The following is a 17,463-nucleotide window of genomic DNA, read 5'->3' on the forward strand; positions in this document are numbered from 1 at the left end:
TATATAGATGGCCGGGGTTCCCTGGGTAGGCGGGTGTGTGTGTACACGCGTGTTATGTATTCACATACATGTATTCACCAGTAAGGGGCGCTAGGCCACAGGTTTGGCTTGCAGAGGGAACTGTCTGCAGATTACCTGCAGCAGTGAGGGAGCCGACGAGCTCCACCCCGCCCACCCCCACCGCATCACTAATCACGTCCCTTCTGGCTCCCAGCACTTGAACAGAGGAGCCGGGGCAGACTCGTCAACCTGCTGCCATCCTGAGTCTGGAGAGGAACTAGGAGAGACTGGGGCTGCTCGTGCTGTCTCCCCTCTTCCTTCCCCGGACCCCTGGTCCCCCCTCCCTCTATTCCTCCCTCCCTTCCCTCCCTTCCCCACTGTACGGTGCGGAGCAGTGTCATCTCCCTCAGCTTGCTGCTCTACGTTCCCCCTCTCCCCCGCCCCCCGCTTCCTCCTCCTAGTCCTCCTCCTCTTTGCAGGGGGGTTGGGGGGATAACTGCCTCACACCACCGAGCAGCCAGCCCGGCTTTCCCCTCCCACTCTTCCTCCAGCTCCCCAACTCTGGGCAGCTGCAGCAGCAAAGGAGCAGCAGCAGCAGCAGCAGCAGCAGCAGCAGCAGCAGCAGCAGCAGCAGCCGCCGCCGCTTTAATAAAGCCACCACCAGGCTTCATCAAGGGACGAGAGCCGGCTCCCCGGCTGAAGAGCTGAACCATGGCCGACGGGGGTGAAGGCGAGGATGAGATACAGTTCCTGCGAACTGTAAGCATCATACTTTTCATCTTCACCTGGAAGGACCCGAGAGAAGCATAGTGGGGGAAGGGGATGCCATCAACTAACGTGATCCTTGGTTGAGTGAAAGGAGGGGGTGCAGGAGGTAGGGTACCCATAGGTAGGAATGGAGCAGCTAGTGGCTTACTAGGATGGGTGCAAGTCGGGGACCGGGTGCAGAGAAAAGGAGGACGAAAGAAGAGTAAATGGGAGGGAGAAGAAATGAGGAGGGGGAGATACATAGAGAAAGCTATTGCAATCAGGAGAAGGTTAAGAAGCTCACACGCTCTTTTCCCTTAGGAGCATGAAGATGCTTGTGCCCTACAAGCTTGAGATGATTCATAGTGTACAGGAAGCGTTAGGGGTACCTGTAGGGCCGGGGTAGGAAAAGAGAGGACCCTCTACTAGCATGCTTTGCATGTAGATGATGGGAGAACGTACACCCTATAGATAGGGTGGGGGGGGGGGGAGAGAGAGAGAGAGAGAGAGAGAGAGAGAGAGAGAGAGAGAAACTGAGACTTTTTGCAGGGATCACTTATGGGGGCAGGGGGCAAGGGGAAATCTTGCTGGGAATTCCTACGTAAACCCGTTTCTCATGCTTTTCACTTTGACACGCATGCTATGATGCTGTGATGGGAAATAACAAATAGATTTGCGTATTCAGTTTGCATGTGTGAGCAGCCTGAGCTGGGTCAGGTTGTTCACTACTGAACAGGTTTTTCTAAGTGAAGGTGGGGCAGAAGGGGTGACTGGTTGGAGAACTGCCTCTATGGTATATTAGATTATTGCTGGGAATTGTGCTTTAACAGTGCAGTAACAATTTAAGATAGTGTGTGTGTGTGTGTATGTGTGTGTGTACAGTGTGCATGTGTGCATATGGTAGCCTTGTGATTGTCATTTTTCTAAGTATTGGTTTAAGCAGAAAATTGTGAAATGCTGAGTGCAATAAAATGTAGAGGGTGGGTGGGAGCAGTTGAGTGACTGGAGCAATGAGGTGGCCAGCAGGGAAAAATTTTGGCTCTGTACTCATACCATTTTTTCCTCTCTCTAAGTACCTTTTGGCACTGTTTCTTCCTTTCTGATTTGTTCTATACACTGCAGATACTTACCAGGCAGAAACATAGCTCACCCTAAAAGCTGAGACTGAAATTCTCTTTGACAGAAAATAAAATGAGATAACTTCTTGTTGAAGGGAAGCTAGTTAGCATAAACTGTTGTTTTAAGATGTTCTGGTAATACTCACCTTTGGTTTTTTCTCCTTTTCTCTTAAGATACAGAAAATTTACACTTGATTTTTATTAAAATCCACTTAGTCTTCAGTATCAGAGGACTGCAGCCTCTGCTGCTTCTGGATTACTTCTCTTTCAACAGTGATACAATTTACCTTCCAATCACAAACTTTAAGGATGAGTGAATTTTGAATTAATTAAATATTGATACTTACGTATACAAATAGATTTTATTTCAAAAGCAAATTGAAAGGCAAATTTGTATGTTGCAAGAGTACTAATTTTTCCTTTTCTTTTCACCTTTATTTGTATTACTATAGGAATGTTGTCAGTATTTATTTTTGAACATGAGAAAGAAAAGGCTTTTGGAAAAAAAAAATCAAAGCTACATATTAGGGGGAAAACTATCTAGCATAGCAACTCCATATCATGCACCACCATGTATGTTGTTTTCAATCATTTGGCTACACTGTTGACCAATACTTAAAAGGACCTGGACAAAAAAATTTCTCATGGAAATATTTTAAGTTTGTTCAAAATACAGTAATTTGCTTTTCTTTAAAAAAAAAAAGAGACATTTGTCTGAAACTTTTCTCTTCATATTTTTAAAATGAACACGCATAGGGAATGGAAAAAATATTTTTGTTGAAAAAATACATAGCTGCAGCATATTTTTTCCTTGTTTTAAAATTAAATTCCATAAGGTTAAAATTAGCTTGAACATTTTGGAAAGCTTTGTGCAATTATGGGTTTGCTGCAGGCTTAAATGTTAAGCTGAGCTCATAGAGCTCATGGTGTTATCAGAATACTTAATGGGAACAGAGGTAATGGGCTTGCTAATGTGGCTGTGTACATATAAAGTAATGTTAACCCCTTGGCACTTGACAGCTGCCCATCTTGCAGAATAACACCCCTGATAAGTGGGTCTTGTGCTAGTGAAGATCTGGCAAGTCTAATCTAGATTTTTCTTTAACTAAAGCATCCTTAGGTTGTTGTGCTGATGATGGATGACCTTGAAGAGGGGAGCAAAATGGAACAGTGAAGTTTTTGGTCGAGGATTAAAATATAAAAGGGAGGATAAAGTGCTTTTTTTTCCTTTTTGAAAATTAGGGATTTTAAGTTGGAGATTTGCCCTGCAATATTCTTTGATAATTACACAGTCTGCTATTCTTTCGCTATACAGTACATATCTTTGATTTGCAAATATAGATGGTTCCAAAATGTTTATGAGGTTAGGATGAAAACTTCATTCTTAAATTAGATTAATCTTTTTTTCCCCTTCCTATGGCCAAGTTCATCATATGTACTCTTCTTCAAGCAAATAGCTTATGTGTCTAACAATCTGCATCACGTAGATAGCACATTCAGTTACACTGTTAAGACTTCCCCTTGATAAAAGAAGAAGCTATCCTGTTTGAGAAAGGGAAATTAAACAGTTAATCATTAAAGGCTATGATTGTGAAGAAAACAAAATACATACATACATACATATATGTATATATATATTTGTCTAGAGGATTAATGCCATTCTATTGAAGGGATCAAAACCTAAAGGATTTAGATTTGGCAATACAAATTGAAGTGGTACCCTTATCTCCACATAAAACTATTTTTATTTCTAGAAGAGGTAATAATTCTAGAAGAGATGATATTTGAGGCAAGTTATGACTATAAATTCATGTTTTTACTATATGTTTCTCAGGGTTTCCCCCCTCTACATCTGAAATGACTTTCAGCATCATGTAGCTCTCTAGTATTATTTGCATTCATTTCCCTTCCCTACATTTTCCTTATTTGCTTGACTTATGTGTTGTCTTCTCTTCCTTAGAAGGTGCATAAATTCTATTCTCTACATTCATTGCTTTCTTATTCACACACATACACACACACACACATACTATATATGTATACACACATATGTATATTTTGTTGTTCAGTTATTTCAGTCATGACTGACTCTTCATGACCTTTTCTTGGCAAAGAAACTGGAGTGATTTGACACCTCCTCTAGCTTATTTTACAGATGGGAAAACTGAGGCAAACAGGGAGTAAGTGACCCAGGGTCACATGACTCTAGGTCCAGCACTCTATCCACTGCACCATCTAACTGCCCTAAATGTATACATGCATATATTTCTAAATATGTTTGTGTGTGTATATATACATTGTTTATAATAGTGAATTTCTATTTCAGAAAAAAATTCTCAAAATGAACTAGAAAATATTATTAGATGTTATTTAGTCTCTGTAGTTGTTTTACTTCCTCAGATCTTAAGTAGAATTCTATTAACTGTATGCTTAGCACATTAAAATGCTACTGGTCAAGAGAGAACATGGTTTCATGGAAAGAGTCTGTATATCTGGAATAAATTCAGATTTTTGTCTCTGGTACTTATTATGCATGTGAAGTGAGGGGGTGAGGGCAAAATTCACTTAATCTCTTTGGGCTTCAGTTTCCTTATCTAAAGATAAGAAGGTTGGACCATATGACCTCCAAAATCCATTCTCATTCTAAGTCCTTAATGCTGTTTTTTCCATTATCCCTCACTATTCTTGCCTTTCTTTAGATTGTACAAGCACAGTTTATTTACCCTTGGGGAAGAGTATGTCCTGAATGCAAGAATGGCTTGGCGCTAAAAAAATCTGGCCTGCATAGGTTTCCCTTGTTTGGTGAGCTGACTCTTTTAATCTAAAACCCTTTCTAATGATTATCTCTCAGGGGGACATAGCCATCTGTATCTCAGAAAATGTAAAGCAGATAATACATTATATGTAACTTTATACTTTAAAGATATTTCAAATATCTTATTTAATTTAACCCTGTCAGACAGAGTTTAGCTTCTATTATCTCTCTGGGTTTGTTTTGTTGCTCTTGTTGTTGTTATTGTTGTTGTTGACAGATGAGGAAATTGAAGTTTAGCTAAGCTAAGTATTTTCTGGAAGGTCATTTAGCTCATTAGTGACAGAACTGGGACAAGACCCAGGTATCCGAACTCTCATTCCAATTTCTTTCTGGCAGATAAGTGTTCTTGTGCCAATTGTTAAATTTTCTTTTCAATGAACAAAAATTGATTTTCTTTCCCTGCCATCCCAAACACCATTGAAAAAAGAAAAGAAAAAAAATTGTAACAAATATGCATAGTCAAGCAAAAAAGATTGAAAATTTTTTGTCCAGCTTAAAAATCCTTCCCAAGTTGTTAAAAGCTATTTTGCTTTTGTAGAAATTAATGAACAATCAGCTTATTGTCCATTATTGTGCCAAGGTATTGGTATTTCCAAATGTCTATGTACAAAGAGTCTGTTATAGTAAAGGAAGAGGGTGTGATCTTGAAGTGCCATTCCAGACTTAATTTGGCTATAGTTAATGGTCTAGAGTTTTTTACTCAACAACCAATACTTATGTAATATAAATAGAAATATGAAATTGTGCACATGGTGGTAGATATGATGTGACATTATAAAATTTTCATTCATCAAATAAAGTTTGTGCATCTATGTCTCTATCATATCTCTTGTAGGACCAATATTCGATCTTATAGCCTTTAACAAAGAAATTGAGATATTCCTTTGAGCACTTCAATTCAGTAAATATTTATTAATCAGGTAGTCAAGAAACATTTATTAGGCACTTACTATGTGCTCTATCTGCTCTCAAGGACTTCACAATCTAATGAATTAAGTGCCTACTGGTTGCAAAGCAGTCTTTACCTTTAAGGAGCTTAGCATTTAAAAGGCAAGATAAGACAGCCTTTAATACTAGCATGGGGAGGATTAAAACTGGAAGAACCTCAGAAGTCATGCAGTCTTCCAATGAACTTAAAAATGATAAATGACAAATTTGATAATGATAAAAATTGATAAAATTGATAAAAATGATAAAAATAATAAAATTGAGATTTTGAAAGATTAAATAACCTTTATTCAAAGTCACATAAATAGATAGTGGTAGAGTATATTCTAAACTGGGCACAAGGAACTGAGGAAAAGCAAAAAGGGCAAGCAGATAATTGAGTGATCAGCATTTGGTCCTACTTTATGAAAAATATTAAGGCCAATCAGCATATGTCCTTCAATTCCCAAAAACTCTCTTTTTAATATGGACACTGTCTCTATTTCTATTTTTTTGTTTAATTTCAGAGAAAGGTTCTTTTCTTGAAATCTAATCCTTCCATCTGTATTGTGGACCCTTCCTTACCTCTTTCTTCAGGACATCCTTTCCTCTTGTCTTCAAGCATAATAGTTTTTCTCTACTTTAAAATGCCTTTGCTTGCTATTGATTCCACTCCACACCATTCCTGCCCCCAACTACCATCTAAATCCTTATTCTTCTTTCTTTCAGATTTTCTGATTCATAAAGTTTTCTTTATTTTCTGTCACCCTCTCTTTTTAACTCCTTACATTCTGGTTTCAATTCTCAAGAATGGTAGAATAATAATAGCTCATGTTTACATTAACCTTTGCAAGTTCAAATATTATTTTCCAACATGCTAGAGTATGCCAGGAATGTATCATTAATTCTGTTTTTGCAGATAAGGAAATGGGTTTAAAAGAAGTTATTACTTGAGACCCATTCTGTCCAGTTCCTCTTCACTATCTTTATTTTCTTTCTCATCATTGGTTTCTTCCTTTCTTCATTTAAATATGTTTGTTTTTACTTTCTAAATTCCACCCCAGTTCCTCAAACAATCTAGTTTTTAAATTTGCCTTAATTAGAAAAATGTAATTATGTTGACCCTGGGATTCCTAGTTGCTCTTAAAGTCAATAACTAGTTAACTAGCAATCTTATATTATAATCTTATCACATGGCTAACAAAAGGTGGATTAATCCTGAATCCTTGTTTTCTAATATCACGTTCATTCTTCTTTGCACATTCTGCTTCTTCAAACCATTCTCTTAAAGACTACAAATTATCTCATCATTGCTAAATCAGTGGTATTTTCTCTGTCCTTATCTTTGCTGAACTCCTTTTCCCTGATGGCTATAACATGTACTTTGCTTGTTCTCTTCTTTTCTTACTTTCTTTATTCTTCCTTCTTTTCAAGTTTTTTTCTTATCAGTATCTGATTATGATTGCTGCCTCAAGTTTAGTCATAAAATCATAGCTCCAGCATTGAACAGGAAGGAATTCTAGAGACCATTTCATCCAACCTTTTCATTTTTCTAGATGAGACCTGAGGACTAGAGAGATGAGATGAATTTCCCAAGTTCATTCATTTGAACAGCAAATCCAATCCTTTTTTTCAGTGTAACCTATAATCTTCCACCCTTTAATCTCTTAGCAAAAACATTCTCTCATCTTCAACAACAGACTTATGAGAATAACTATAATCTCCAATTCCTATATTTCCAGGTCTCTAAAGGAATTTGAATCCATGGAATCTCAGGGTAGAAAGGGATCATGAGGGCCATCTAGTCCAACCAATATCTGTACAAGAATTCCCATGTCTACATACTGAAATAATTATATGATTTTTGATTGAACATTTGAAGAGGGAAGAGCACTTCTTTAAAGACCCTTCCAATTGTAGATGACTTTAATTGTTGGGAAACTTTTTTTCACTGTTAGCCTAAATTTAGTTCTCTGTAACTTCCACTCATTCCATCACCTCATTCTTAACCATGTTGAAAACTGAGCTCATCATTTCCCACTGCCCACATACAGCCTCCTCTCCATGCCCACTATCTGTGTTCTGTTAGTTGACTGCTATTCAAGTCTTCCACTTTAGAGACTATGGAGTCATTTTTGAAATAGGCAAATAGTTACAAAGGGTGGTTGAGTAAGGACATGTTTTTCTTTTGTTTGTTTAATTTTTGGAAAGAGGTAACTGGAATATGTTTACAGATATTGAGGATTAAATCAATAATGAAAGATAAAATGAATATGTTGGAGAAGGATGTATTAAATTTAGAGATGAAAAGGCTATTTTTTTTCTTGTGAGAATACTGGATTAGGTGAGAAAATGGATGTAAGATCGGGTATAGAATATAAAAGAGATAAGATTAAACTAATAAGAGAAATACGCCCTAAATGATCTTGGTGTCCTTGGTGAAATTTATCAAGGTTTTCAATTGTTAATAAGAGAGAAATTGTAGTGACATTTAGTGAAAATAAAGGAATCAGAGGATGAATATGAGTGAACTTTAGTGACTAGGACTATTCTGTGAAGGTATTTTACTGTAGTAATTCATGTTTGAGAAATACTCATTAGGACATTGCTATTACAATTGCAGGAATAGCAAATGAAACAATTCTACTTAATATCTCTTTCAAAATCTCATCAGTTGATATACATGGTCAATAAACCCAAGTCCTTTCTAAGAAAGAGAATATGAAAACCTGTACCAGGACAAGAAAAATCTAATGCAAATGATACTAGGATCACTGGAAGCTCTCAAGTCAATACCAAAATCTTCAGTAATCTGATTTGCTTATCCTCTCTGCTATAGTATTTATCCAGTCTGTAATACTCCTTTCCAGCATCACTTTCTCTTGGGATCATTTGAATCAATGAACCATGTTGCCTTAGATTTTTCTAAAACATTATGGTATGTCTTAAATGCTAAATGGGAGCAAATGTTTCCTGATTTCTTTAAATGATGTTTCTGTGATTTATGATTAAGAATGAAACCTATTGTTTTTACTGGAACTATTGATTTCATATATATTTTTTAAATGTTTTATTGTTCTTTTCTTTCTCTCTTTCTCTTAATAAAACATTTCTATTATTTCCCACAGGCTCTTTCTATGAGGAAACTACTCTAAACTTCTCTTACCAGAATTCTCTCTTGTAACAAATAAGTATAGTGAAGCAAAACAAATTGACACAATTGTCACATGGGAAAAATGTGACTGATGTTCACTATGTAAACTAGTCTATCTCCTCTCTGCAGGGATATGAGAGAAATGCTTCACCAGCATTCTTCTGAAATTCTGATTAGTCAATGCATTGATCAGAGTTCTAAGTCTTTCAGTATTTTTTGAATTCATTTTAATAGTCTTTGCATGAATTATTTTACTTAATCCTCATTACTCATCAAGGCTCTCTCTTCGGAATGATTGACTTAAATACCAGGAGGACAAACACACATGAAAATATTAACCACAGATAATATTTGTTATGTATCAAACCTTTTATCAGGCAGTAAATATTGAGCATATGCTATATAAAAGTGACATAGCTAAGAGTTACAGGAAATGTAAAGTATATTACATAGGCTTTGCCCTGAAGGAGTTTCAGGGCTTTGCCCTGAAAATATAAGACACTTAAAAATAAAGAGTTAAACAACAATGAGACAGTATTTGTTACACAAGTGATATAGAAAAGAAATACAATGGAAGAATTCAAAGAAAATAGAGGACAACTTAGTTTAGAGGAATCTTTTTGGAAAAGATGTTTTGAATGGAGCTTCAGAAAATACTGTAGATAAAAATAAAGAATAAAAGAGAAAGTGTTTTCCAGGAGTGCTGCAGCAAAAGTCAGTGCATTCACTTTGTCTTTTGCAAGGGGTAAATTAGCATGAAAGAATTAGCTGACTATAATTCATTATTACTATTAGAAAAAAAAAACACCACCACCTTCCTATTTCCAATAGTAGTGATGTGCTGCTATCATCCCGCTACTGGGGAGACTGAGGCTAGTGGATTGCTTGACCTTAGACATTTTGAGCTGCAACAGGCTAAGATTTTTGGTTGTCTTCCTGAAGTGAGCCCCTGGGAGCCGGGAGGGCCAATAGCTTGTCCAAGAAAGGGAGAACTGGCCCAAATTGAAAATGGAGCAGGTCAGAATCTATGCTGATTAGTATTAGTCTAGACCATGAATGGCTACTATATTTCTAGCCTAAATAAGAAGGGAGACCCAATGTAAAAAAAAAGAAAGAAAGAAAGAAAGAAAAGAAAACCCAGGATATATGATACTGATGGCAATAGCTCATTATATAATAATTATAAGGCTTACACTACTTTATGGTTTCCACAGCACCTTCACCACATCAGTCCCAAAGGGTAGGAAGTACAGGTACCATTCTATTCCTTTTTGCAGATTACTAAGAGAATTAAGTTAATACTTATTACAATAATAATAACTGACATTTATATATAATTTTGTATTTTATGAAGTGCTTTATAAATATTATCTAATTTAACCTAAGCCCTTGGAGGTAGGTGCTAACATTATTCATCATTTTACAGATGAGCAAAATGAGAATGAAGAGGTTAGTTAGTAGTTCTGATTCCTTTCTGCTTATTCCATGCTATCACTCAAGGCCTACTCGAGGTAGGTAGCATCATCTAATCTGCTAAGGAAAGAATATATTATCCCCTTTTAAATAAAGTTCTATACCACAATCCTGCCTGCTTGGTGTTTTATATAAAAACTTTATTTTTTGTATGTGTTACATTGTGATTTATAATTGCTTTCTTATCCTCCTGAATTTGGATTCTCATTCACTCATAGTGTGTTCTTGTTTAAAAGGATTTCTCTCTTATTTAAACTATTATCACAGATCACAAATAAGGGGTACATATTACATAAATAAAGAGAGCACATTTGCAGTAAGAAACATTTTTCTTTGGTCTATAAAAGTGGAAATAATGCAAAAACTGGTGTCATACTTCATAGTGATATACTGCTATTGAAAGTTGGGGTCTTTTAATTTCTATAAGAGGCTTGTGGTTATTGACAAATATGATTGTTTCCTTATTTCTCTAAGATGATTATTATAAATTTCAACATTAAGATTTGTATCCAAATAAAAATTTCCAACCATAAAAGATAAGAATACTTCTGCATATTTCCTTTTCCGAAGTCTTATTCATTTAATACAAACAATTGGGCCTCAAAAGTTGTCTTCTGATATTTCATTGTGGCATGAGGGTGACATTGGGTTCTTGAAGACTGAGCCAACAGACTAAATTCTGACTGGAAGTTTATCAAATTGGAAAGACTGGATATGGGCCCAATGACTACTGGTCATCTGAGGAATAGTACAGCTACATTTGAAAAGGTTCATTACCAGTATGACCGTGGTCTGATAAAATGTTTTAATCATCCAAGGCAGTCAAGGGCTATGATCTTCATTAGTAAAAGTAAGATGAACATCGATGAAATCATAGATACTTGAAGAACTGAACAGGTAAATGGAAATAGAATAGTATCTTGCTGATAATAATAAAATTTAGCATTTGCAAAGTATTTTAAGGTTTAAAAAGCATTTTACAAATATTATCTCATTTTATCCTCACAAAAAGCTTGAGAGGTAAGTGTTATTATCTCCATCTCACCTTGGTCCATCCTTTTTTCTGATGAAAAAATTGAGGCAGGTTCTCATAACTAGTATATTTCTGAGTCTGAATTTGAACTGATATCTTTCTGACTATAGACTTAGAGCTCTACCCATTTCACAATCTAGCTCTTTAACTCAAATCTTTTTGAATTTTCAAGAAGGATGAATTAAGTACAAGGTATTCACTCAAATAGGGTACCATTTTGATTTTAGAGGCAGATAAAACAAATGGACTTAGGGACTTTACCTTCTATATTTCTTCCTTCCCAAATAACTATACCAGAATGTTAATGCCCTTGCATAATACCTCAGTGTATGATATAAGATTTAAATCCATTTCCTAGTCAGGAAATGAGATAGTTTCCTTTTTAGATATTTAGCACTATTTATCTGGTTAGGGACTGAATTATAAATTTCATGGCCAAATGTATAACTGAATACCCCCTTGAGGGTTTAAAATGAAAGTATTTTAGTGCTAGAAGGGACCTTGAAGATTAAATTATATGGATTCTTTCTTTCCAGGTAATATTGGTGTTTTTTTTTTAATCTGGGAAAATATACTATTTTATAATATTAATTAATATTCCATTAAAATATATTAGATAAAATTGATTTTATTAAAAAGCTACAGTCATTCAGTCAACAAAGAATTATTGAATATATCCTATGTGCTTTGGAAAAGCCCAGAGATGTCTCTTTTCTTGAGTTTGTAGAGTATAATTTACTATACTATATATTATACTAGATATGAATATCTAGAGAATAGTAATAAGTTTATAATAATATAGTTAAAAGTGTTTATATACTTAGGGACAAAATGTAAAGGAATGATGCAAATGGCAGGAAGTTAGTAAGGGAAGACTTCTTGGAGGAGGTTACTGTATAAGGATATGCCTGATTGGGTGGGGTATATATATATATATATATAGGGACAATGAGGTGTGGGTCTCTGGTTGCAAATAAAGTATTGATCTAAAATGTATCAAGTTTTTATCCTGGATTTTGGGACTTTTTTTTTTTTTAACAAAAATGTGGATGATTAAATATTTTCTAGACCCTGATGAAATTGTCCAAAAATTTATATAGTAATTTTTCTGAAACTTTCATTTTTGATTCTTAGAATGGTTAGTTTTTTTGTTTTGATGTTGAGAGGTAAAAAAGTGGGACTTTCAGGAATATAAAAATCTATTGGATGTTTAAGTAAGTTAACTGAGGAACCCTATTTCTATGAACTTTAAATGGATAGTGATTTTTTTCCATTTTCTTTAAATCAAGTGCAGATCATTCACTAAAAGACCAGAATGTTAGGGACATCCTATAGGAATAGTCAGCAATTTTTTAAGCCCAAAATGCATTTTTAGCATCTTTGCTTTCACCGTCCTTTCCCCTGGTTCCTGAACATATCCTTCATTATTTGTTTGCTGGATATGCCCATGGTTGAGAATTATGTCCAGATTACAATTATTAGCTTATGGGTTCTCTGAAATAATAGCTATATAAAATTTCTTCCATGAGGCACAGAAAATTTTTTTAAAAGACATGGGATGAAGAATTACTTCATTTTGACACCTCAAATAGTTTTTTTAAGTACCTGATGCTTTTTCTTTCTATTTTTCATGCCAATGAAAAGGTTTATTATCTCCTGCATCTAAATTATTATTTTATTATTGGATGACGTGGCATCTATTAAATTGGAAGGCCTTCAAAAATCTTATGTGATTTAAGCCCTGCTTATACAGGAAATAAAGCTTTCTTCTTGAAATAGTAATTAGGGAGGTAAGAGAAAATTCTATTGCCCTCTTTTTTATCCCTTTGTTTTACTCTTTTTTCTCCAGAAAGCAGATCTCATTTTGTATATATTCTTGTGAGCATACTGTGAAAAGTTCATATATAGTTAGCTTATACTATTTGGATATATATGTACATAGTTTTCACTTAGTTTTTGTATACTTTTATTTGCTTCTGAGACATTTTGGTGGTCTATTAAAACTAGGACTCATCAAAACCTACAACAAATCTTTAGAGGTTCTAAGCCAAGAACAATTGTTTAGATATTTTGAGATTCTAGTTCAACTGTGCTTGGAGCAAGACATCTCATTAAGATGAGTGGGAGAAGTTCATATCTTTGATATGATTTTTTTTTGATTAGCTGTTGGCTCAAAAAGACTTCCGTGCTTATGTATGTAGTTAGTAATGTCTAGATAACTTAGAAATATATTGACTCAATATTTTCCAGCCAATTAAAGCTTAGATCAGGAAAATAAGGCAACAAGTAAAGAAAATAATAAGTCTGCAGATAGAGATAGCCACTGGTTATTGGTAGTAAGTGGTAGTAAAGAGATTTCCTTTCCAGTTTAGTTGAGAACTTCTGTTGTGATTTGAGAAATTAAACATTATATATTTTTTTGAGAAAATCTTTTCATTTTCTAGTTAATATGTATATAATACCTAGGTACATTTTTATTTTTTTATTTTTTGCTGAGGCAATTGGATTTAAGTGACTTGCCCAGGGTCACACAGCTAGGCAGTATTAAGTGTCTGAAACCAGATTTGAACTCAGGCCCTCTTGACTTCAGGGCTGGTCTTCTCTCCCCCAAATTCCATGAAAAAGAGACTATTACTTATTTCTTTATATTTATCTCCCTCAATGTCTTGCTTTGAGTTCTGTAGAACAGAAAGTACCTAGCACAGTGTCATGCATCCCTTAGTAAACATTTATTGACTGATCAGTCATTGATTAATGCCTGTTTGTCAAGTTGAATCAAACAATATTATCATATTTTGTTGTCTATTGCCTGTGGGTAATAGTTAAAGCTATTTGACTGTGTATTCGGTGCCACAATATGACTGTGGCTCCTTTCTACTCATCTAATCCCATCTTACATTGATGTTAATACTAACAGAGAACATCTTAAAAGTATTTTTAAAGTTTACAAAAAATTTGCATTCATAATTTCATTTGATACTTGCAACTCTTTGAGCTTGGTACTATTTTTATCTCCATTTTATAGATTAAGAAAGCAATTTCAGAAGTTAAATGATTTTCCTAAGATTTGACAGAGAGCTTCAGAGGCAACATTTGAATCCAGTTTTCTCCTGACTTTAATTTCAACATTCTCTCTTCTCTTTTACTTCCCAACAGGAAGCCAAAGTTTCAGCCAAAGCAGTCTCTAGATTATGAATGCTCACATATTTTTTTCACTAGCAATGATTTTTCTTTTCTCTTCTGCCAATCTAAATCCATTTTACAAATGTTTTGTTTTGCCCCTTCTAAAATGGTATTGCATTGGCAGGGGGGGGGGGGGGGGGGGGGGGGGGGGGGGGTTGGGGAATAACTTCTTTTCACATTCACTCATCACCACTCTTTATCCTATCCATTGTCCCTGTGTTAGGAAGTACATTATTTAAAAACTGAAGGGATATTATTGGTTCTTAAACTCTTCCCTGTACTGATATTCACTCTGTTTTATTCTTCCCCATTCATTCCTTAAATGGTAATATGTTTATATTCCTTTGCTCCTCCTTGATTTACAATCAAAAAATTTGAGAGCTGGGAGAGACATTATTAGTCATTTAATCCTATATCTTTATTTTAGAGATGAGAAAATTGGATCATAGAGAAGTTTGCTCAAGGTAATAGTGCTTAGTTAGTGCTAGTAAAATTGGAAGTAGAAGCTAGGTGTCCTAACTGGCCTATTGTCTCTTTCTTTGCCTAGCATGAAAGAGAGGAAAGTGCTTAAAGTGAGTGAATCAATATCTGCTCTTTTTTGTTTTTTTTGTTTTAAGAAACAAATTAAAAGAGATAGATTAAAGGCATTCATATAATTTCCTTTGGTAGGAGAGAAGGCTAAGCTAGATGAACTTCAAATACAGAAGATAGTTTTTGTTTTTACTCTTTTAAAGTGGGAAAAGATATCCATCATATCTGGAGAAAACTGTATTTAATCTTTATGAATAAAATAAAGTCACGGATCATAAAACTTGTCAGATGCAGGGGGAGGGGGCCATCAAGGGTATTTATATATTTGGCCATCTTTAAGGACAGAATGAAACTTAACTTGTTGGGAACAAATGAAGTCACTCTTTTGAAAGTGAGATTGGATTAAGTGTCTCTAGCTCTTGAAGTCCATTATTTGCAAGACCTGTCAGTTATATTTAAGGATCCTTTTGTGGTTGTTTTGCAAGGGCATTACCTCATACTGGATGCTTAATAAATGTTTGTTGGACTGGACTGGGTGGAAATTATCACTTAGAATTTGTCAAACTTTTTTTTTTTAAATATGTGTGTTGGGAAGGGCGGAGGAAGTATGTTTCCTTAGAAGACCTTAAACTCTAAAAATTAAAGGACTTGGTTGTTAAGCTGAAGAACTTGGCAGTTATATGTCTACATTTTTCTTAAATAGAAAAGTTAACCCTGTCCAGAAGCTTTATAATAAAAGGCCATACGTAGAGGAGACTTCCAACAGCTTTGCTTTGAGCATAAACAGATGCCAAAATGGAATTAAAAAAAATTCCAAAGCCATTACTAAGGCTATACTTTGTGAAAGATATAATTATGTTATGGCTCATTTGTATTTTAACACCTGTTCTTTATGCTTTAGAGTATGCCTCATATAATGATATTGTATGCTTCTTCCCCTTGATAAGAAGGGAAGGCATAATTATGTGTTAATGTTGATCTCAATAAATATATGTTATACATTTAGTCTTATAATATTGTGTTTGTATTTCTTTGAAATCCTCTATCATTAAAGGAGAATAATCTCAGTTCAGGTGAGGATTAGTTCAGCAGGTAAGTACATTGCTTAATTCTGCTGTACAACATGGTATGAACTTAATTGATAGAATAAATAGGAAATTTGCATTATCATTTGTTTACAAAAAGTATATATTTCTTATTTGGGTAATTGAAAATATGGAAAAATGAAATGTAGAAAGAATGGCTTTCCTGAAAGACTTAGGAAGATAAAACAATAAGATCTTTTCTACTCTTGGGGAATGACCTGCTTGGGAAGTATTGACTATAAATGGATGTACATTCCAAAAAAGATATATGTACATACATTTGTCAGTCTTTAAACTTCTCTAGAATAAGGTCTCTGGCTTAACAAATATATAAGTTTTATCACCCACAGATATGGGGTTTTAATCAACCCATATTAAAATATTTAGTCTCATTTTTAATTTGGATGATTTGATCTAGAAAGTGCAGATCAAATTTATGAGGTACAGAATGATCTGGGCTTAACCCATTTCTGAGATGAGATCATCCTCCAGCACCTAGAGATACATATTCTCTGACTTTCATGCTTGTGGTCCCTGTGAGTAACCAAGGGAATTTCTAGAGCTGTCATAAAGATGCTCAGCAGGATAGGATTGTTAACCTATTTTTATGACTTCATTGAGCACTTCCAACTCTGGTAGTTAAAGGACAGTGTTTAGAGAATTTTGTAGTAAGTAATTTTGGCAGTTGCTTTTTATAAATGAATATATTATTCACAAATATAAATAATTTGAAGTGTGTATTTTCAAATTTCAGTACTTAAAATACTTAATTTCAACACAATTTTTTTTTTATTTAATGAGGATTGATTCCTTTACCAATGAAGAATATAATTCTTGTATGCCTTAGTAGATGATACAATGATTTTCTGGAAATAAAAATAATCAATATCTGGGAGCCAAGTTGGTGATGCAATTCAGTGTATTTAGGCTGAATTTTTTAGGACAAATACAATCTGTGGCCCATCTTGTAGAAAGACTCCAAGTTTTAGTCTTTGAGAATCCAGGATAAATTCTATGATATCTCTGGCACTGAAGTAGACTTTCAGTGAAAGGAGCTTCTGTTTTTTTTTTTTTTAATGGTCATCCCTCAAAACCCAGAAAAACAAAGTATTTATACAGCAAAGACTCTGTAGACCTGTTTTCACAAAAAATTGCCATATATAAGAGATTTACAAACCTTCTGGAGACAAGAGAAGCCAAGTGAATCTCCTCTTATGCAGATAGCCCTAATGGCTTGGTTGTACAACCTTGTTTTCTTTTTTTCACCCAGGATTAATAATAATAAATCATCTTAAATCTTCTTTTCTAATGTTGAATAATTAAATGATCAAAAACCCAAATCCTACTGAAAAAGAATCTATGAATGAATTAGGGTCGGGTACTCATAAATTTTTGCA

The 17,463-nt window shown here is 34.7% G+C and overlaps 1 protein-coding gene across 16 annotated transcripts in view; it reads left to right on the forward strand.

The window, feature by feature from the left end:
• Nucleotides 1-239: 239 nt before the first annotated feature.
• Nucleotides 240-17,463, forward strand: part of RYR2 (ryanodine receptor 2) — a 712,857-nt gene continuing 695,633 nt past the window's right edge. For 10 of the 16 annotated variants that reach the window (XM_031968518.1, XM_031968517.1, XM_031968521.1 and 7 more), the window contains exon 1: nucleotides 240-759. In XM_031968518.1, coding sequence (XP_031824378.1) covers nucleotides 712-759 — 48 coding nt within the window. In that variant the 5' untranslated portion in view covers nucleotides 240-711. The remainder of the gene's footprint in view (nucleotides 760-17,463) is intronic. The other 6 variants (XM_031968512.1, XM_031968528.1, XM_031968529.1 and 3 more) reach the window with 1 other exon arrangement.

This window comes from Sarcophilus harrisii, chromosome 4 (assembly GCF_902635505.1).
Source record: "Sarcophilus harrisii chromosome 4, mSarHar1.11, whole genome shotgun sequence".
NCBI lineage: Eukaryota > Metazoa > Chordata > Mammalia > Dasyuromorphia > Dasyuridae > Sarcophilus > Sarcophilus harrisii.